Source organism: Alligator sinensis, unplaced genomic scaffold (genome assembly GCF_000455745.1).
Source record: "Alligator sinensis unplaced genomic scaffold, ASM45574v1 scaffold161_1, whole genome shotgun sequence".
Classification (NCBI taxonomy): Eukaryota; Metazoa; Chordata; order Crocodylia; family Alligatoridae; genus Alligator; species Alligator sinensis.
In genome coordinates this window covers 877172-900182 of record NW_005841974.1, presented here as the reverse complement: position 1 = coordinate 900182, position 23011 = coordinate 877172, and the positions used below count along the sequence as shown (strand labels likewise).

General features: G+C 44.9%; 1 protein-coding gene across 10 annotated transcripts in view; it reads left to right on the top strand.

The window, feature by feature from the left end:
- Positions 1-23011, top strand: part of CLCN1 (chloride voltage-gated channel 1) — a 128676-nt gene that overhangs the window by 95666 nt on the left and 9999 nt on the right. For all 10 annotated transcript variants that reach the window (XR_003093386.1, XR_003093385.1, XR_003093388.1 and 7 more), the window contains 8 exons: positions 4285-4363; positions 4779-4904; positions 10528-10612; positions 13412-13513; positions 16312-16396; positions 16915-17064; positions 22054-22123; positions 22966-23005. Coding sequence is in view for 6 of the 10 variants with exons in the window: in XM_025200750.1 (XP_025056535.1) it covers positions 4285-4363; positions 4779-4904; positions 10528-10612; positions 13412-13513; positions 16312-16396; positions 16915-17064; positions 22054-22123; positions 22966-23005 (737 nt within the window). In the remaining 4 variants the exon portion in view is untranslated. The remainder of the gene's footprint in view (positions 1-4284; positions 4364-4778; positions 4905-10527; positions 10613-13411; positions 13514-16311; positions 16397-16914; positions 17065-22053; positions 22124-22965; positions 23006-23011) is intronic.

Here is a 23011-nt window from a genome sequence, read left to right as displayed (position 1 = left end):
CGACTTGAGGTGATTTAGAAATTACTCGGTCGTTGGGCGGGCTGGTGAATGGAGAGGCAGACAAAGCGTATTGGTTGCAAAAAGCTTTACTTACGCCGCTAGTAGTCACGACGCAGGTGGTCCGGTCGCTTAAACAACTACACGAGTTGCTCCAGCTGGCAAGGCTCAGGCCAGCGAATCCGTACACGAAACAGGCTGGCAGGAAAAAGGGTACGTCGAAGGATTGCGCTCGGCAATGGGGAGAAGAATCGATAGGTGATCAGGCTATCGATCAGCTCAGCCACAAGTCAAGAATCTTCAAAGGCACTCTGCAGCGTGCTCAAAGTTCTCCGACTTGGGCAGAAGTCGCACAGAATTTTATACGGCTAGCAAGCCAATCGCTAGCCGCCATGTAGGAATAATTTAGAACTGGCCAATAGTGGGACACAAATTTGCATACGAATGGCGGGGACTCTCTTGCACTGGAGTTTTCTGTTGCAGCAGAAAACTTTTGCTGTGCACAGAGACTCTCATGTGGCGGGAAAATTCCATCATGCCGAGGCACTAAAATCATTGGGTTGTGACATTCATAAGACACTGTACCATCTCTGGAGCTTCTAGATTAGATACTTGATTTGACAAAGAAGTGTAGAATAACTGAATCATAAAAAGTAGGGATGTACGAGACCACTGAAGGTCAAATGTCCCCCTGCTGGCCAAAATGTCTCTAAGGTTGGCTACATAAGGCACATGTTTGCATATGGGCAATCCATATCAAAGAATTCCAGTTACTGTACTGGTAAGTAACTTTTCATTTTTCTGGTCATAGTCAACTCTTTACCCAAGAGTCTTTCCATTTGGATAAAAGATCATCAAGGTTTAAACAACTTTCTGTCATTAGCTCCATTATCCAATATAGAGGTACAATCAAAATGGACTTTGTAATTAGATACATGTAGTGAGTCCTTAATATCAAACAGAATTCATAAGTTATATTTATGGTAGTATAAGTGATGCTGTAGCTAGGATGGCCCAGAAATTATGTGAAAGGCAAGGATTTCATAAGGTGATATCGTTTATTGGACCAACTATGTAGTTGGTTATATATATATCTGTTGTAAGTTATATTTAGGCATATTCTCCAAATCAGCAGAAAGGTGGTAGCAGCAGAGAAATAAATCTCTTTGTATATATACATACAAACTGAATGGATCCACGAGTCTTAAAGAGTGTAGAGGCAAATACCTAAGAATAGTGAAATACTGCAATGCCATTTTTTCATAGGGCTTTTCTGTACATAACCATGATTTCATAGTTCCATAGTTGGCAGGGTCAGAAGGGACCTGAGCAGATCATCAAGTCCGACCCCCTGCCATGGTAGGAAAGAGCACTGGGGTCAAATGACCCCAGCAAGGTGTTTGTCTAACCTCCTCTTAAAGACCTCCAGGGTAGGAGCCAGCACCACTTCGCTTGGAAGTTGGTTCCAGATCCTAGCCGCCCTGACTGTGAAGTAGTGCCTCCTGGTGTCTAGTCTGAATCTACCCTCTGCCAGCTTGTGACCGTTATTTCTAGTCACTCTTGGCAGTGTTCGGGGGAACAGGGACTCCCCCAATGCCTGCTGGTCCCCTCTGACTAGTTTGTAACAGGCCACCAGATCCCCCCTCAGCCTTCTCTTGTGGAGGCTGAAGAGGTTCAGGTCCCTTAGCCTCTCCTCGTAGGGCCTGCCCTGCTGCCCCCTGATCATGCGAGTGGCCCTCCTCTGGACCCTCTCCAAGTTGTGCACCTCCCTCCTGAAGTGCGGTGCCCAGAACTGGATGTAGTACTCCAACTGCGGCCTGACCAGTGCCGCATAGAGGGGGAGGATCACCTCCTTGGACCTGCTTGAGATGCATCTGTGGATGCATGATAAGGTACGGTTGGCCTTCCTGACTGCGTCCCCACACTGCCGGCCCATGTTCATTTTGGCATCAATAATGACCCCAAGATCCTTTTCTGCCTCTGCACTGACAAGAAGGGAGTTCCCCAGCCTGTAGGTATGCTGTTGGTTCTTCCTCCCCAGGTGCAGCACCTTGCACTTGTCAGCATTGAAACCCATCCTGTTCTCATCCGCCCACCCCTGTAACCTGCCTAGGTCCAATTGCTGCCTATTCCTCCCTTCTAGTGTGCCCACATCCCCTCACATCTTAGTGTCGTCAGCAAATTTGTACAGGGTGCTTTTTACCTTCTCGTCCAAGTCACTGATGAAGATGTTGAACAGTGTAGGTCCTGTTTAACTTCCTGATTCTGACACAACTGCATGCAGAGGTCATTTCTTTTCTAGCTGCCTGTTTTTTTTAGTTCATTTCATACCGAAAATAGAAGCTTTAATATCTTTTCCTTTTTGGGCAGATTAATTTTCAGGCCATTTCCTGTTTCAGTACATATTTTTCTGAGGAACTATGTTTTCCTTTCCTTTAATTTTTAAAGAGTGGATTTCAGTGGGTTTATTCAAGGCCATAGTAGGGCTGCCTATACACATATACATGTACTTGGAAGGAAAGGGGAGGGGCATTTTTATTAGAGTAATTCCTGGACAGCCGCTCTAATTAAAATAGCTCATCATCACGTATTAAGTCCCTCTGCGTTTCAAAATGGCCACAGGGGTGCTTTAACTAAAGTCCATTCATTCAGCCCTATGAGGAGAGACTAAGGGACCTGGATCTCTTCAGCCTCTGCAAGAGAAGGCTGAGAGATGATCTTGTGACCACCTACAAACTCGTTGTGGGGGGCCGGGGTTGGGGGGGAGGAGCAAGGAACCAGAGTGCCTCTTGGGGTAACAAGGATAAATGGTCACAAACTGGCAGAGCAGATTTAGGCTAGATATCAGGAGGAACCTCTTCACTGTAAGGGTGGCCAGAATTTGGAATGGGCTTCCAAGGGAGGTAGTGCTGTCCCCTGCCTTGGGGATCTTGAAGAGAAGGCTAGATAGACATCTGCCTGGGGTCATCTGCCCCCAGTGCTCTTTCCTGCCCAGGCAGGGGGTCAGACTCGATGACCTGTTGAGGTCCCTTCCAACCCTAGCATCTATGAATCTGAATCTGTAGAGGGCACATACTGAAATTAGTAGATGACGGGTGTAAAACTAACAAGAGAAAGTACTTCTTACGCAGCGTGTAGTTAACTTGTAGAATTAATTGCCAGAGGAGGTGGTAGACACAGATAGCATAGCCAGATTAAATAAGGGACTAGATAAATTCATGGATGATAGATCTATTAATGGCTATTGTTTGGAGATGTTTGTTTGGGATCTCTAAATCAATAATGGTGGATGTCATGTAGTTCGATGTTCTCCCTGTATAAAACATTAATTTCTGCCACTGTCAGAGACAGGATACTGGGCTAGATAGACCATTGGTCTGACACTGCATGGGACTTTTTATGTTCTTATTCATCTCAATGAGTCACTTACCTCTAGCTTGCGTCTCCTCCAGAACTCAAATAGCTACTCTTTCTGGAGATCTAAGTGAATCTCCTTCAAGAGGAGAATGCAAATTCCCTTTGGATGAGTGTACCCTAGACCCCAGGTCTCCTGATCCTTGGACAAATACCCTAGCTTTGGGGCTAAAATATGGGTGGGTTTTCTCCTCCAGCATCAAATGATCACTAGTTGTTGGATGTTCCCCCACCCTACTGCAACTAAAGTTTTAGGTCTTACATGGCATTATGGAGTGTTGTTATAGGATTAGACTGTTGTTGTAGCTGTGATGATCCAGGAAATGTACAAAAGACAAGGGCGTTTTTGTGTTATCTTTTATTGGACCAACTGTATTGCTGTGAGAGATGTTGGGCAAGTTCAGGCAGAAGTTGACCAGCAGATATCACAAAAACCCTTGCCTCTTGAGGCCTGGATGATTCTGTTCTGCCCTGAAGCCAGCATGGCTACAGTGCAGTTTCTTATGCATGCTCAGAAAGGAAGCATAGGGCAAGCATAGTCACACAAGTGAAAATAATATCTAAACTCTGTGAACGTGCCCAGAATTGCAGTTTTGTGACTACATAAATAGGACTTAGGTGAATAAAGGTTAAATCAGTTTTAACCTATTATGTATATGCCTTGATTCAGTCCCTGTTTTATGTCATCCCTTTTTAATTTTTGTATCCAGGAGGAGGGGGTGAGAAAGGGAGAACGGATATGCAAAACCCTTGGTTGGATGAAGGGGATTTGGAAACAATCTGTAACACCAGCTTTTAATTCTATCACTCACTCTCCTTTGTCTTCCCTCCTTTTCTTTGTCTGTCTGCCTCTTCCATCTCTTCTACTAGTAGCAGCCATATTATTACACGGATGTCCTGACGGTGGGTTGCGCTGTGGGGGTCGGCTGCTGCTTTGGAACACCACTGGGAGGCAAGTGGTTGCTGACTTTCTCTATTCTTGGGTTCTACAAGCCCTCATGCCCAACACTGTTCTTTCCCCCCCCTCCCCCCTAACTTCTTTCCCAACACTATTCTTAGCCTGGAATCTCTCTCTGACAAAAAAACTTAGCTTTAGTAACTGTTTGTGATGGTTTACATATGAACTGCCTTTATTTTCAACCCTGCGGGGATATACTCTCCTGGAGTAAGAAAGGGATGCTGTCTGAATTCTGCCCTCATGCTTCTGCCATTGTCTTAACTCTGTCCTGTTTGCAAACTTTTTTTGACCCAAACATGATGGTACTATCAGCAACTGATGGCAGGGAAGGGTGCTACAATTTATGGGGAGGCACCTATGATAGGTGATATGGCAGTAGTCCAGCTGACAATATCTCTTTTTTCTCCAGGGGTCCTTTTCAGCATTGAGGTCACATCCACTTACTTTGCTGTTCGCAATTACTGGCGTGGTTTTTTTGCTGCCACTTTCAGTGCATTCATTTTCCGAGTCCTTGCTGTCTGGAATAAGGATGCAGGTAAGTTAAAAACTGTGACCTCTCAGTATGTAGTGCCTAGACAACTTTATTAAAGTATATCCCCTACATCTTCTAAGACAAGAAATACTAGGATTTGTGAAATGTTGTCTATTATCCTACTTGTGTGCCTGAAGCAATGACACAGAAAAGAAGGGGACAATGAGAACATGGGCATAGACAGATGTAATGTTGTTAGTGCTTCAGGTATCTTAAAAATGGAATCAAATGAAATGTATAAGTGCTACACCAGGGGTTTTCAACAAGTGTACCCCTTTATATTTTTTCTTGTTTTTAAGGGGTGGGGGAGGGGGCAGATTGAGGCCCCCTGTGGTGAGGGAGGGAGTAGGGCTGAGGCAAGGGCAGGGGCAGGCGCTGCACACCCAGGGCAGAGTACGGGATGGAGCCAAGAGAGTGGTTCATTTGGGGGGTGGCTCCCACCACTGCACACCTTGGCAGAGGCCCAGGGCTGGGGGGGAGGGGGGGGGCATGCCCCCCAGATCTCCAGTTCATGGAGTGGAGGCAGCTGCTGCTGCAGGCTGGACTCTGCACCCTGGTCCCACTGCCCCAAGAACCATGCAATACCATGCCGCCAGGTGGGTGCCTCATCCATCCAGCATGTGTGCAGCCCACAGAGGGGCACTGCTCCCCCACCCCCGCTCCTGGGAGCGGGCACAGAGAGCAAGCTGAGGTGGAGGGCAGGGAGCTACCACATGGGGCCAGTGGCAGCCGACATGCCCCTTTCCCACCTCTGGGTAAGAAACAAAGTATGTGAATGTGCCACGGGAGATGCTGCTGCTGGGCCCTGGGACGCACCCCATCCCGGCCTGCCTGCCTGCATGTACCCGCCCATGACCTGTCTAAGTACCCCTAGGGGTATGCGTACCCCCGGTTGACAACCCCTGTGCTACACTATAGCTCAGCAGAATTGACATGAACCAGTGCTTTTCAGACTGTTCCATGGAATCCTGGGGTGCCACTGTAGGTCATCAGGGGGTCCGCGGAGAGACTGGGGGTAATTGGGAAGCAGACCAGGAAGCAGTGCACTACCATTGCTGTGCTAGATTGCCTGGCTCTGTGTCAGTGTAACAGGGTCGAGTGCCAGGGACGGCCATGATGCCTCCTGGTGGCCCCATAAACCATGCCCTGTTCTGCCTTCAAGGTACCCTCCACTCCTTGGCCACTACACCTTGATGTACTTATTAGATAGAAAGGGAAGTTGCCTTGACAGTTCAAGAGCCTTACTCTGTCCAATAGCCAGCAGGTCCCTCCTGAAGACCACCAGCCTAGAACTTGCCCTTAAGCAGCATGAGCATTCCCTGCCCATCCATGCTCCAGTACCTGTAAGCCTTAAGCACCAATTATGTGGCTCCATCTGACCCTACACCCCACCCCATGCCTCACAGATGGTATTGATCAGTCCCTTGTAGGAGTCTTGGCCCACTTGGCATCTTTGCCTTCTCTCACTGGGCTGTTTAGCTCAGGATACATTGTGTTGGATCCAATTTCTGGGCTCCAGCTCCAGTTTTGCCCTATTGGGCTTTGGCTAGCCCCTCTTGGGTGCCAAGCCCTTGGCACCCATCTCCAACCTGCTCTGGGTGCCAAGTTGGATCAGAACTATGGTAACTAACTGTCCATTAAAATCCAGGCAAAGGCAGCAACGGGGATATCCCCAGGTAGGGAGGAAATGTCATGTTATGGACAGGCTGCAGAGAAATAGGGCGCAAGGGACTCATAGGCTGAGTGTGCCTACTGCAGGGCTAGCTGTCCAACAGTGGTACAGCAGGGAAGAACCCTGCTTGAGCAATAAGGACACTGCTAAGCCAGCAGGGTAGCAGCAGTCAACTGTCCTGAAAGCAACTTGGTCATCAGGCCCAGAGTGGGAACTCCTGTGGGTGGCTGGAGAATCACTTGCCAGGATGGGATGGGGCTTAGGAAGCACATAAAGCCAGTGCCTGTGCCCAAATGGTCAGTCTGACTATACAGGCTGCCTAGGAAAGAGCTGTGGACCAAGAAGGCTGCAGAGAAGTTCATGGCCTGACAGCAGAACTGCCCTGAGGGCTGCCAGTAAGACATGGAAGATTTGCAGAAGAATACATCCCAGTGCAGGTTAATCTTGTAGCCCAGCCAGCAAGCTGGTGGATGTTTTGGCTTTGGGGAACAGCTGTACTGCTACCCAGCACGTCCACAGGTGATGAATAGTAGAATGACCTTCAGTGAAGGTTAGCTGTGAAATAAGCAGGGGTCATTCTGGCGAATAAACAGTCACGGACCAAGCAGCGGCAGCACCATCAGGATGTGGTGAGAAGAGCAGATGGCAATGGTTTCCCTCCTGAAAAGCCACATATATCCTTGAATGGTGCTGTGACATGGTGAGTACAGGTCACCACTATAATAAGCCTGCCTAGCCTCCAGCTATGGGTCTACAAGTCCTCAACGGCAGAGCAGGTGGAAGAAGATGTTAGAGTGTCAAGAGCTGGAAAGGCAGATGAAGGCTGCAGCAGAACAAGATTCCCATTGTCTTGGTTTCCTTGCCCTTGGATCAAGGTCCCATTCTGTCAAGATTCCCAGTTGTCTTGGTTTCCTTGCCATTGGATCATGGTCCCATTTTGTCAAGAGCCAGGTAGAAGCTGATGTGCAGCAGCTTCTCCACAATAAAAGAAGTCATGCACAGGTGTCTTCCATGCCAGTATTGGATGTTTTGGACCCAGTACAGGGAGAGTTTATGTTGCAGCCAGAGGGCTGACCCTTTTGTTATAGTTTAGATTGGTGGTTTGGGAGTGGCTGTAAAAGGAGTGTGTCGAGGCCACAACAGGATGCCTGAGCTGCTTCAGGGTGTGAAGCCTTGAGCACCCAGAGCCCAAATGGAGGGCCTGTGCTTATATAGTCAGCCAGCCAGCTCTGTGCTTGTAGCTAGTGTTGCTTTGGAGCCAGATGGCCCTGCTGAGAAGGCAGATTGCCTTTCTAAGCAGTTCAGGTTGTGTTCTTCTTGCCAGAATGTCATTGCACCAACATCCCACAGTGCTGTGCTTTCTTCCCTCAACCTCCCTGAGGGAGCCCGTTTATGACTTACTGCCAACTTTACTACCCTGGAGCCACGGGCCTTGCCTTGATTATGACCCCACCTTTTAAAGCTAGGTTGACAGACATGCCACAGCCATAATTTTCGGGACCATCATCCTGGAAACGTGGCTTCTGGAGTGCAGCTGAAAATCTCTTGAGCACTGAGTCACCTATTATATGAATTACTTTCATCCCAGAACATATGTGGCCTCAAAACACTCCACTAACTGGAAGTGAGCGAAGGTTAGGGACCTCATTTCCACCTGGGGTGAAGACAGCAGCCAGTAGTCCCTCAGGAAGACTCTACAGAAACAAGTTGTGTACACATAAAACATAACAGAGATGGCAGCTCATGGCACAATTGTGACTGGCTGTTGCAAGGCCAAGACAAAGGTCCTAGAGGTGCAATATCAGAGATCTCATGACCCCAGTTGGGTCTTGGGTGTCCAGAGGCGTAACTAATGCAGGGGAGTTTTGTCCATGCATTCTGGAAAAAACCTCCCCTGCATCCCCCGGCTTGCGCCCGGCGAGGATGGGACTGGGAGCCGGCCCGCACAGTAGTCAGTACAGAACCAGGAATCCTGTTTATGCACTTGCAGCAAGATGTCTCCCCCTCATCGGCAGGGGGGGGGGGGGGGGGGGGGGGGGGGAGAGGAGAAAGAGGATAAGAAGGGTGGTCTTACCTGCCCTGGGTATCTCTGCTTCTCCAGCTTGCTCCTTCCTATCTCCTCCAACTGTGTGGGAAAGGACTGTCTTTGCCATGGCAAAATCTGGGGGCACCATTCTGGCACCCCATCTAAGTCACTGTCTGGGGCTGGGGCTCCTTTTGCTCCCCTCTTAGTTACAGTATTATGGGTGCCTGTCAAGTGACATACGCTCATTACAAGATCTTGGATTATTACTCCATCAACTTGTGCTTCATCACCAACTTTGGGGGGATCCTGGAGTTGTATGACAATAGTGATGACAGTGAGCCAGAGGACCATGAGGAATTTTTGCTTAGGAGGATTCTGGGGAGTCCTTCCTCCTGTTTGGGACTGCCCAGCAGGGGATGCATGAGCCATTGGAAGGTTTTAAATGTCAAAATGTATATGATCCCACAAGACAGCATGTGCTGGGCAGTGTTGAGTATTGTACACATGTGGGTTTTTCTTTTGTCTGAAAAGAAAGTCAGAGGTCTCGGGCTGTACTATAACCAATCCACCAGGATGTCTTTTCCTTTTGCACAGACGTAGGCATGCGCTGCTTCCTGTTGAGGATCATGGGTCATGTCTTCCCAGAGGTCTGGTCAACATGAAGTAGTACAGTAATGACAAAGCTTTTCCTCATAGTGTTCTCAGGGTCTGTATTCTAGACTCACAGGGAGGGAGTTTCAAAACAGGAGGAGTACCATAGAAAGAAGCTTGCTGTCTGTCTCCAGGGCTGTGTATGCTGATTTCCCAATGACTGTAATACAAAATACACAAACAATAGTAAGAGCAAGAGATCACTTCTCCCTTTCTAAGGCAGCGTTCACCTTCCTGAGCCACAGAGTCAGGCACCCTGTTGCTTGTTCTTCTCTGCATGATGCTTTTCCTTGCCTAGTGGCCTCAGCAGGAAAGTACTCTCAGTCCTGCCTGATCTGTGCTGTAGTGGTTAGGCAATGACCTATGTTGTGGGAGGTCAAGGTTTATTCTCCCAGAATGAGGTAAGAGGAGGAGAAACCTTCTTGTCTGAGTCTTTTGAAACTAGTGCTGAACATAGTTAAATGGGGCAAGCGGGGGAGCAGATGGGCAAGAAAGGGTTGGGTGGATAAGACTGAAGCTAGTTAGTTTGTTTCTGCTGTCTCTGATTTCTGAGACTGATCATTACCTCTGTACTTCTTAGAACAGGTGTCAGCAGCCAGTGGAACCAGTGGATCTGGCCTGTGAGCATGGGGCTTTGGTGGCATTTGGCAGCAGGAGGCTTCAGCTGTGGGTGCTCTCCCCATGCTGACATGGAGACAAGTGGCAGCAGTGCCTGGGTCCTAGCACCTACTTTCCCACCCTTTTCTGACCCAGGGTGGGTCAGTGCAGCCCACAGCCAGAAGAGGTTGCCTACCCTGGCTTAGAAGAACTGTATAAAAGTAGCTCCCAGAGAGGATCTCAGTTTTGTTCCCACGAGGTGATCTTATCAGTGTGTGACTAGGAAGATCCCTAGTGATATGAACCAAGACTGGCCTTAAGAATATTATCTTTCAGAGTCTGACTAAGATATGGCAAGTAGAATGAGAACAAAAAAAAAAAATCTTCTGACAATAAACTATTCCAAGCAAAAAATGAGACACTGGGTGTAAGGTTGAAAGTGAATAAACTTCCATTTAAAAAGCCACATTAAAAGAACATTGATTTTGCAAAATGATGCACACAAAATGCATGAAATACCATAGATAGGGCTGTTTCCACTCCCTTAATTCTCTGAGAACACTGCCATTCAACCTATAATGATATAGGGTACTATTCCCACACAGCCTTCACCCCATTCAGTGTTTCTTACCCCTGCTTTCTCTTCTCTTCTTCTCTTGCTGTCTCTCTTTCTCATGCAGTCACCATTACAGCCCTGTTTAGAACTAACTTTCGCATGGATTTCCCCTTTGACCTGCAAGAGCTGCCAGCCTTTGCTGTAATAGGGTAAGTCTACAGGGACTCGGCTAATTGCAACGCTAAAAGTATGTCAAGTTAGCTCTGCAAGTCCTTGCATAAAATCTAAAGTAAGGCCTCTTTAGACTATTTCACTCTCTGTAAGGCTCAGGTTTCAGATATAGTGATGTTTTGTGTGAGCATGGAAACCCAGTCTGATTTTTCTAGTGTTCACAGGGTCTGACCTGAGCTCTGGGCCCAACAAAACAGATATTCAGCTCAGCTTCTTCACTTTTTTTAGGAGGTTGCACCCAAATTTGTTCTAGGGCTACACAGAACTCAAGTGATATTTTCAGCATGCCTAACCCACTGAACAGTGGTGACACGTAGGAGGTACATGGGGGTGCATGCGTGCCCCCTGAGAGTGCTGATGCACCCCCTGACAGCAGCATTCTCTGCTTAGGTGAAAGATAGGGGCGCAGGCGGGAGTGCTGGTGTCCCCCCCACCAAGAACGCCAGCCAGGGAGTGGGGGTGCCAGGAGAAGTGCTGCTGGCACTTCCAGGTGCACCTCTGGACCCTCCTCCCACCGCTGTTTGGTGTGATCGGCAATGGGGGGGGACCCTCTCAGTTGCTGACTGGCCACTGTGGGGCAAGTGGCCCCCCTGACTCAGGAGGCACCAGTTGCCCATGCCGCTGAAGGTCAACATGCTCCTAAGTCATTAAGGAATTTGCTAAGTCCTGCCATCCAATTTTTCTCCTTCTCCTAAAAGTCCCATTGCAAACTTCCACTTATTCTCTGACCTTGGATGAATCCAAGGGAAAATTGGCTTTTAAACTCAGCAGCTTTAAAAACACAGTGTCTTTTTGGCTTTTGAGCAGTCTCAGATTGTAGCTCTGCATTTCTCTAGCACTTCACCTCTGCTAGGAAATGTACACCATTAAAAACACTTCAGGGGGCGAGAGGTGGCCTTAGATGCTACAGTGATGGGCATACCTTACAAAAAAACAGAGAAAGAAAAAAATAAGGGGCTTTTTGTTGAGCCTGTCTAATCCTTTTGATTATTTAGCAATGCATTCCCTCCATCCCATTGACAGCAAATTCCTTTCTCTTACTGTCTCTCCAGTTAGCGTATTTTCTGTCCTTCAGACCAGTCTAAGGAGCATAGGTCAACAGAATTTTCACTCTTGAGGTGATAAATTTAAAATTTATAAAACTGCTCAAGAGCATCCACACTCCGTTGGAGGGAAGGGGATAGAAATGTACCTAGAATAGAAAGAGCTTTCATCTGAAGTTTACCTTAAGGAATTCAAGCTATTTTCTATAGATATTATCAGTGGCAAATGAACAAAAGTATTGCAGATTCTTACTGTTTTATCACTAGTTCACTGATGTTTGGTATTTCCATGCAAGCACATGAAATAAAACAATTACATGGGAATTCCATGTTCTGCTAAAAAAAGTAAGTTTCCAGCGACTGTAGCTTAAAACCTGCCCTTGATTCATCTTAAAGGCACCAAAATAAGAAGCCAAATACAAACAACATTTTCTTATCTTCTTCATGCAATAAAAAGTTTTTTTTTTAAAAACGATCTCATGATATTGGCAGCCTGACATGCATTTTGAGTGCTTGGGATTAGCAATAGTGAATACATTTTCTTTGTGGACAGTTACAGAAAATATTTAAAAACTTAGCTAAAGGCTTGTCTGCAAAATGCCTTTTCTTGAGTAAAAACAGCTGGCCAATATTTTTACATTAAATATTTGTAATTGAAAAATATCCTAATTTTATAAAATGTGTTTTTGTGAAAATTTCCTAATTAGTTTTTTTCCATATTTTTTTTAATAATTGGTGACAAAAATTGTAAATTAAAATCTTGCCAGCTGTTTTTTTGGTCCTTGCTGGTTTTATTGGACAGTTGTCATTTTCTGTGTGGTTGTGAGGTCTTATGCAGCATGCCAGGATATTCCACAATAGACAGATGAATCTGTGTAGTCAGTTATGCCTACTGGCCATTTTTTGTTTTGCTGGTTAGAGATGCATTCGGTTTTTGTTTTTCCCATTGCCAATTTTGATTGGTCAGTCCAGGATTATGGTAGGAATTTTTCAAAATACGATTTTTTTGGAAGCATTTCCATTTTTAAAGAAAAAGTCAATATCTTGAAAGACTGATTATAACATTTTACAAAGGAAATTCAAAAAATGAAAAATCTGTCTGCTTTGTAAATGAATGGAGGGATAAATGAATGGAATTTTTTCAGGATTTTCAAGAATATCTTGAAGATACTGATATCTGTGCACACTGCAATTAATTCCCCAACCAGAGTATGTGCTGCGTAAAACAATGTTTCCTTTTACCAGGTTTAAATGTTTTGTTCTTCAATTTCACTGGGTGAATGAGATGTTTTTTGATTATGCTAAAACAGTAGTCTTTGGTCCTGAGTAAGCAGGCTAAGACCTGTTCATACAGCTTGCTGCACTTTTTGGTTAGGTAAATTATTCTGTAGATCATGAAATCCAAAAGAAAAGCAGAAAAGAGATTTACGCAGCCATGTTCTGTTTTTCTGGGGGTATAGTTCCCCTTTTAGAATGGTTAAAATATAAACTGAGAGAGAAAAGAGTCCAAATAGGTTTGTCTTCCTTTGCCATAGCCCCCAGTGACTGTAGCAAATGGCTTAGGCAGCTTTAGGAACAGGTTGTTTCTACCCACTTGTTTCCATGTAAGAGGCTAGGTGAATAATTCTGTGTGAAAAATCCTTTAGACTTTATTCCCTGATTGATAAAATGTGTGTGGTGTTTATTTTACTTTCATCATTTATTTTTATTTTTAATGTCTTTCTTTCACTATAGGATCTGCTGTGGGTTCCTTGGAGCATTTTTTGTTTACCTCAATCGCCAAGTGGTTTTGTGTGTCCGGCGACATAAGACTTTAAGCCAGTTTCTCACCAAATAGTGAGTGTGCTTGAATATCAATGCTCTCTTGTAGAGGCTACAGTCTGAAACCCTTCTTCATTGTGGATAGGACCAGCTGGTCTCGTGAAATCCAGCTGGACTTTTTGTGAAGTTCGGTGCTAGTCAATATTAGGGTGAGAGTACACATTACAATTAGCATATGCCAACTCTAAAGAATGTTAATTGATGTTAGCATGTGCTGTGAGCAGTCACACATTAAGGTTAAATATCTTCTCTAATGTGCACTGATCAGACCTGCTGCTAGAGGACTGGTGAGCAGGGGCATGGCTAGAAGCTGACGAGTCTGCTCCTTTCTGTCCTGCTTGCCAGCTCCCTAGCCACAATATCGGCTGGGGGAAGGAACCCTCCGCCACTTGGATTGCCCCCTGACCACCCCAATCATCCTCTGGCCCCCCAATTGCCCCCCCCACCCCACTAGCACCTGAATCAGCCTCTCTACCCTTTGATCAGCTGCTGTACATCCAGATTGTCACCCTGACTTTTTTGGCCATTTGGATTGCTGTCCCAATCAGCCCAAGAGTGGCAGTGGTGACAGAGAGGGCAGGGAGGGTTCCCCCTTTCTGTCTGCTCCCAGGCTCCCTGTAGCCTGCAGTCCACACTGATCCCGTGCAGCCAGATCCAGCCCCTGCTGGGCCCTGGGGCTCAAAGGGGAGCAGGAGGGAGGAGTGGGGGTCAAAAGGAGATGTTAGGCAGCAGTGGGACCCAGGTGGGGCTGCATTCAAGCATGGAGGGGTAGTGGGGCTTGTAGGGAGCCTGGGAGCAGGCAGGGAGGAGGACCTTCCTTCCCTTGTTGCCACCGCTTCTCCTGGGCTGATTAGCATGGCAGAGTAGTAATCCCAGCATGGAGGAGCGGGAGGGAGTGACTGGGGCTGTAGGGTGGGTGGGATTGATGTGTCAAGCAGTGATCCAGGGGTGTGAGAGGCAATTGGGGGGTGTTGGGATGATTGGAGGCTGATAGGGGGTTGGAAGGTGATCTTGGGGGGTGAAGGACATGACAGCCTGGCAGCTTTCCCCTCCCACTCCACTCCTGCCCCCCATCCTCCTTCCCTTTTCCCTTCTTCCCCATTCACCCTCCCCACGCATTTGCTGTGCAGCTGTTTCTAGCCATCTGTCTAGAACTGTAGAATCCTGGGATAGTGGAGGACCACAAAAGTGTGGTTTTATCTTAATTGAACATCCAGAGGTTAACTTGAGTTGAGCTAGGTAGCGCATCTCAAAAATAATCCTCATCCAAAGTGGCACAATTTTAAAATGCCTAGAGGGCACTTAGCACTTGTTAATGAGCCTTAATGTGTGATAATTCAAGGTTTAATTGCTCTTTATGTGGTCTAATTGTAACATGTAATCTCATACTTAGTAAAGATATCAGAATCTGTCCCAAGGAGTTTATTTCAGGTGAAGATATTTTTATCCACAAGCAAACATTTTTTTCTGAGCTGGATTTTCTTTTTCACAAGCTTGGTCTGGAAGAGAGATGTTCATGTTTCCCTGCCATTTTTTTTAGGAAGGGAAAATATAATTGATTAGACAGGAAATGTTCTTAAAATAAAAAATCAATAATCACAGAAACATACAAAAATAGAGCTGGAATGGACCTCAGGAGGTCATCCAAAACAATTTCTTCTTCAGAGGCATAGTTTACTTGTTTTAAGATCTCTGAAAGAGAAAATCTCAATTTAAATTTGACCTAACAGAAATATTTCTATATTAAACATTAAAAAAAAAGAGAGCAACAAGTAAATAGTTGGAAATACTGCATTGTTGAGGATCAACAATGAATCTGAAAGTAAAGAGAGGGGAACTGGTTCCTTGGGTTTATTGCCCCAGCTAAGACAATATGAAAAGGACATGTAGTAAATAATTTTTAAAAACCCATAGTATTTTACAGCACTTTCCCCTTCTAATAAATGGCATGCTGTTATTATCGACATAGAGAAAAAAGGTCTTTTTGCAGCATATTAATTTTCAGTGTATAGTGGCCCAGTAAGAATATATAAAGTATTTTGCTAGCTCTTAACATTTTGAAGGGCCTAACTATGTGAGACAGAGTGCCCTTAAGTCCTAGCATCTTGTAGATTTGAACAGGAAGAAATTTCCAGTTCAAGAAAAAATCAAAAGAACTGTATTTATGATGAGGAGCAGATTTCTCAGTCCTTATTATGGAGCCTATCCCTGGGGTACAATTAGAACAGTCTAAAATGCAACAAAGTGAATGTAAAAGCAGACCAGATGCTGAGAAATGGGAAAATTACTGTATAAGTGAAAGCATAGATTCATTGGCTATATGACCCAAAGAGATCATTAGGTTGCCTAGTATAACCTCCTTCATAACATAAGCCAAGACATTTCGTACAATAACCACTGTATTGAGCCCAATTATTTGTGTTTGAACTTAAAAGTGGCATGGGAAGAATTCAGAAAAATAGTTTGGTGAATAAAACAATATCTTTCATTTAAATAATATTTGCTGCCAAAAATGTTAATGCTTCAGATCTTACACTTCATCCAAAAGATACCTCAGGTAATAGACTTCCACTTAGCACCACACCTGTAATATAGGTATTGGGAGTAGTGCGGATTCAAGAGGGAGAAAACACTTCATTTCTACCCTAGCAATTAGTTAGCTACTGGAGTCTCTCTAGCAATTGACTCTGATTTTGTTGGTAATTAGTTTGCAAGCATGTCTCAGGCCCATCTATGACCCAACAGAGTCACAGCCCAGGGTAGTAGGGCTGAAAGAAGTGAATGTGATATAGTTTTTAAACATTTTTTTCCAGCCGCCTGCTATACCCAGGAGTTATAACCTTTCTTATAGCAACTGTGACCTTCCCTCCGGGGTTTGGGCAATTCATGGCAGGAGAGGTAAGTGGGACATATAGTTATAAAGCTGTAAATGTGTAATTCTGAGAAAAAATGAGTGCATTTAATGTTCTCTTCACCCTTCAGCCCAATGAGCAGACACCCTGGGAGAAGGGTTTCCCCTTCCTTAATGGGAAGTAGTGAGAAACGTTCAAGGCCTTTGAACTCTTATGAGCCTGGAAAGAGATTGTTCTTTGAATAATAATAAAATCACAGGGTTGGAGGGACCTCAAAGGTTATGTAGTCTAATTCTTGGTTTTCACACTCTGCTTCAGGCAGGTATAAGCAGTTTAACGTGAAAAAATTAACTCCCAGTATGCAAGTGGCCTTGAGCATTGTAGATTGGATCCAGTAGCTCGGTAGGCTGGATCTGTATGTTGTCAACCCCTGATCTAGATGAACATTTTCAAGCAGGAAGAAACATAAGGACCCCATCTTATCTCTGGTGGGCAACCTGAGTGTAGCACTGACCCAGTTTAATCTCTTGAACATCACTGTTTTCTTGCCTTTTATCTTTGCAGTTGATGCCGAGGGAGGCCATCAGCTCCTTATTTGACAACTACACTTGGGTAAAGTACACAGGGGACCCACAGGTTTTAGGGAAATCTGCTGTCTGGATTCACCCCAACGTCAGTGTCTTCATCATCATCCTGCTCTTCTTCCTCATGAAGGTAGAAAGCCCACCCCTTTCCTAATCTGGATGTATGCCTCCCTTCCATTCAGAATGGCAGCTCTTCATGCTGACTTCCTTTGTAAAATGCTTTGAAATCAACCTAGAAAAATGTTCTATGTAGAAGCTACAAATCATTATCATTGGGGAGAGTTTGAGGTCTATCTGCTGAGAGGAGGAATAATTTTGATGCTTGGATTTTACATGCATCACTGGGGAATATTTTTCTGGAACTGAGAAATTATCCCCTTCACCCTGACCTTCCTCTCTTTATTCTTGCCCCCCACAGACTGAGACCCTTCTACTGATCACTGTCAAGTAGCTTATAATAAAGACTGGGGTATAGTTTCTTCCTTAAGTCGGGGCATTTTTTACTTTGGATAATCTATATTTGCTGTTTGACCCAGTGGCCTCTTCTTGGAGGCCTAGGAAATCTCCTAGCAAGCACGCTTCTTGGTGTGTATTTGATGTTAAGTGTAAGGTTGGAAACTACTAAGGATATTTCCAAGCATTATTTATATATGGTTTGAGGCACCAGATTTTTCTATAATACAGAAATTTGGTTGGTACTTCTTAGGCTCAGCTTAGCATGAGCTACAACAGGCTCAAGTGTTACGGAAACTTGCAGAGAGCTATCTATGACACTGGCAGATTACCAAATTAAAGCAAAATATGCAAAGATAAGGCAGACGTGTACCAGAGAGTCTTATGGAAATTACAACAGTTCAGACTGAGAAGTTCATCTTTGTAACCAATGCATGAGTGAGAAGAGGAGAAGAAGAGGAAATAATTTACTTTTTTTAGGGGGAAGGAGAGAGATGGCAGAGACAACTTAGCATTAGGCATCCACATGCCCTTTATTAGAAATGATCAGCAATGTTTGATGAACACCCCACCCTGGGCAGATTGTTCTTATATCTGTCAGACAGAGAGCAAAAGGTTCTTTAGTAATGCTGGCCTAGCATGTTCTGTAGTCATATTTATTTAAACAGAGAGACTGGGCCATGTGGAATATCTGCCCTGTGTCCCTCTGTTGTCCAGTGAAAAGCTTTGAGAAGCTGCAGTTTTAAGAAATGCAATGCTCTGAGAAACTGCAACTGTCAGGGCATACATTTTACTGTTGACTTTTGTTAGAGTGGAATAGGTTCCATAATAAAGAGCCTGCCCTTACTATGGTCTAGACAGTGATCAAGTCTGATTCTCCACTGCACTGTACTGTGGTCCAAGTTCTTAGCTGCAGCTGGGCTGAATATGGTACAGTTTAGGGCGAAGGGGACCAACCTGGTTGTACTCCATTGTTGCAGCTCTTCAGATTATAGGGCCAGCCCAGAAGTAATCCAGTCCCTAGTACTAGAATAGACAAAGGGCTGTCCCAGGCACTGCTAGGGGGCAAAGGTCATCCATCTTTGGAATATACCTATACCACTGGATGTGAGAGGTCACATAGATTCATAGATTGTAAGGCTGGAAGGGACCTGGGAAGATCATTGGGTCCAGGCCCCTGTGCTAGGCAGGAAAGACAACTGCGGTAAGGTGACCCCAGCAAGATCACTATCCAGTCTTCTCTTGAAGATTTCTAGGTTCTGGAATTCCTGGATCTATTCACTTTGGGCTAAATCCTATTGCAGTTTATATGAATAAAGGGCAGAAATTTTCTCACTGCTGTTTAATTTAATGCAAGGCATGGTATGCTGGAGACAAGTTACAGTAGGGCCTAGCCAATGGCTTGGTGGTAACAGTACTTTGCTGAGAAACAAGTTCGTCTCTCTTACTCTGCTTTCCTACTCCCTAGACAATTATTCTAAACAGCAGGCTATTTGGTTAGAAGGTGGGAGGGCTGGTACACACACAGAGCTATTCTCTTTTGCCACAGGAGAAAATAGCCAATTGCATCAGTGCTCCAAAATGCAGTTACACAGGGCATAAAGTTCCCTACCATTTAGGGCATAAAGTGTAAAAGAATTATGACTAATTTTATTCCAACTACTCTGTCAGGGCCTATCCAGCTACTGCAGCTATGTAGAGCATGTCATATGTGCTCTCTGAAAAGTAAACTCATTTCCAGGTTTCTTAGGCAGAAATTTAAATATTGTTCTCAGTTGGCTGGATCATGGATACCTGAGAGAGAGCATTTTCGCCTCATCACAGCAGTATTGCTCCTTTCTTCTGCTCACAGTCCTTGTTGTAAATTCACAATGGCGAGGTCATAGGGGGGCGCTTCTACTGTTACCAGATTTGCCCATTACCTTGGGGTGTACTCATTTATTAGGGATACATTTCTAAGGTCTTGGTAATTCTGTCAATGTGCTGCTTGTGTTACTTGTGTTTCTATACGGAGCTATATCTCTCCCTTCTGCAAGTCCTCACCCCCAATGGAGCTATCCTGCAATACTCAGTTCCAATGGGGCTGGGTTCCTCCAGTCACCAAATCAGTCATACACACAAACACACACAGATTAATGTGACATGCCTGACCCGGCCGGGTTGATCAGCATGGACAGGCTGACACCCTCATATGCCAAGAATCAGTTCATCAGAGCAACAATAAACTGCAGTCAGACACAAGCACACAGGTGAACAGAATACCTCTGAATCCGGCTGGGTGTCCAGCTGACACCCTCATGGGACAGCATTCAGTTCATAAGGGCACGTCTGAGTCAAACTGGGTCAATCAGCCTGTACAAGCTGAGCCCCTTATGTGTTTCAAACTCAGCACGTCCCAATCTTTAGCCCCTTGATGAGCAGACCCCACAGTATTTTGGGGCTTCACAGGGATCTTTAGCTTAGGTAAAAGAAGCGTTGCTGCAGAGCACAGGAGGAAAGAGAAGTAGAAAAGGAAAAATATACCCAGTTACTACCAATTTGACTATAAAAGTTATTTATTGCTAAATATATGAAATATATAATGGTACTAATAGTAATAGACATGCAAAGGAAAAACAAACACAAGCAATTACAATACTACCCTGGTTTCACTAAGTATTTGGGGACACTTAGCTCAAGCTTAACTAATACAGTTCAGATTTAGAAATTTATGCCTAGAGTACTCGGGTTGCAAAACTGACAGGTAAAGTTCGTAGCACAATCCTTGAAGGGAGACAATGTTTCCTCCAGCCTCTCGAGAAGAACAGTGGATGGTATCAGGGAGGTTTTTTCTTCTTGAAGCGCACACACTGCTGCTTTTTTACAGATTTTTATACCCTCAGTTCAGCTGCTTCGAAGCACCCTCAGTAGTGTAAATCATTGTCTTTTCTATTGACAAGGGGTTATCTGGTTTGGACCATCTCAGGAAACTGATTGATAATCAGGAAACACTTAAGATTAGGGAGTAACCCAAATACTTGGGAGCCAGCTTGAAATTCCTATGGGTGGCAGATATACTGATGGGATATCTCATGGTTTCTTCAGGAACAATAGATAGCTTGCAGCATCAGGATTTTGGATATTTACTTGTTGTGCACAAACCTCAGCTTAGCATGACTTTTCCAGATCTTACTATAGTCTTTTAACAGACTTAAAACAATTATTGGGGTGCTCATAACCTTTTGTGGAGAGGACTCCCACCAGTCGTCTCGGGAAAGATATGACAACACCTGGGATTAGGGCTCCAGCAGGCTGGATGCTGTGATGAACCCTTAACCATTGTTCAAATGTTGCCCATACCCCCTCTGACTCGGTCTCTTGCCTCAGCATTCCCTAACCCGGCAACCGAGTTTTAGTCAATCAAGTTTAAATAGGCCTCCCATAGTGGGACCGGGGAATGGACAGCCTGAGATGCCTATTAAACTTAGAGGTGTGTGTGTGTTGTGGGGGAAGTCCTTTGTAAATCCAGACTAGAACTGGTCTGATAAATGCTGAGGTGGGTGTGTGTAAATGTGGGTTGATTAGCATTTGGAGCATAGATTCTCCATCATGCAGTGCTCCCCTGCTTCTCTGGTCCCAGAATTCACTGCAGTCTCTGCTTCAGGCTTTCTGTTCTCCATCTCTCATGTAAATGAATGTTCATCTGGTTCCATCTCAGATGCAAATGAGACCTAGGGCAGTTGTTTCACTCTTGTCACCCTTATCTGGAGGGTTTTAGGTGTGTCTCCCACTGCATCTTAATCAGTTTTGTTTAGGTAGAGGAGGGGAGGGGAGAAGGGAATTCTTTGTGAGTCAGACAGACTGTCCTGTGCCACTGTTCCCCATGAACACAGAGCTGAGACATAACACTATGCTTGCACTCGACTGTGCAGTTGTTACAGCGCAGTCATTTAGTACTTGCTTTAGTAACTGCCAGTACTGCACAGTCCTGGTGCTGCACAGGTTTTTTCCAAACCTACTGTGCAGTAGCAATGAGTTAATGCACAGCAGCTTATTGCTACTGCACAGTAGCAGGGGCATCACGCTTTGTGCCTGCTGATGCTGCGTTGCCATAGCAATGAGTTGACGTGGTTCATCGTTACGGTGATGTAGCTTCTCGTGTAGACACGCCCAGGTTTCACTCTGGAGCCACTCATCCTGTTGATTTAACAAAGGATAAGCCTTTTGGCCTTCAAGACATGTGCAAGGCTGATCTTCTCCTAAGAAGACTCTGTGAAATTACCTAAGACCTAGTTCTGGGTGTTCCTGCTACAAGTGTAATAATTGGTTGTGACTCTGCCCAAGATTTTATGACTTATTCTGTTTGAGGAATAAACAAAACTATCAGGAGAGATGGGGAACTCCTCATTTCTGGGGTTGACAGGAAATTAGTGGTCAACATTTGTTCCTTCTCTTTGTGAATGAACTTCCCCATCAGCAAAGCAGTCACTGGGAAAGCATCTGCTTTTTGGAGTGTGATGGGTTGCATGACTCCTGCCTTTCTCCCTTTTTTATGCTCCCCACATTCCTTGCTGCTCTTGAGATTACAGATTCTAGATAGAGGAAATGGCAGGATGGAAAGTGTGGCAGGGCAGCTGGAGATGCTACAGCAACACACTAATGATAACTCCATGTTCCTCTGTCCTAGTTCTGGATGTCTGTCATCGCTACTACCATGCCAATACCATGTGGAGGCTTCATGCCTGTTTTTGTGCTGGGTGAGTTTTAGCTGTTCTCTGAGGCTTTTCAGAGAGGAGATGGGACTTTAAACCTGGCCCTTCCACTCCAAAAATATCAGGACCCTTCCTATTGAGTTAAAGAACTCCCTTAATATATATTAGCAATAGGCCACTTTTTCTCCCTGAGGACCTAGCTACAAGAAAGCAACCTTTATCCTTCACTTAAACAAGTATGTTGCAACCTTAGCTAAGATTATTAGTAACTCCTGACTGATGGAAGTTAACAGATATGTGATTACTGATTTTTTTTTTTAATTCCAAGACAAATCTAGATGAAGGTGTTCTTAAATTTGATAATTCTTATTGGCAGGTTACAGTAAAATACAGGAATGCAAGCTCAGGAAATCCAGTTAAAGTTACCTGTAAAAGAACTCAAAACATGTTGGGGTCTGGACATAGATGGTTTGGGTAGCCAGGTCTTTAAAACTGAGTTTCATCCTGTCAGGGACCACAAACATTAATGTGCCTTGATCATCATTGCATGACTACAGTGTGCCGAGGGTGTCCTAGTTGCATTTTGGGGCTTTAAAAACATTTGGGTTTCTTCAGGCTATAACTTTTACCCTAATTTCTTCAGTTTGTAAGGTTTTATTTGGGGATAATTGCACAGTCTCTCTGATTATGTTCACCCTTTTGTTGCTGATACATACGTTCAACCTTGACTCCATCTTAATGTAATTTTTTTTGTTTTAGCATATACACCATTAGTATCTTCCCACACAACTTTGCACAGCATAGACATGACAAATTCCTTGCCTCAAGGAGCATGGACATTTTGGGTTTATAGGTGTTAACTAGTGGTCTTTTGTGATGCTGGTCAGGTGCAGCTTTTGGACGTCTTGTTGGTGAAATTATGGCATCCCTCTT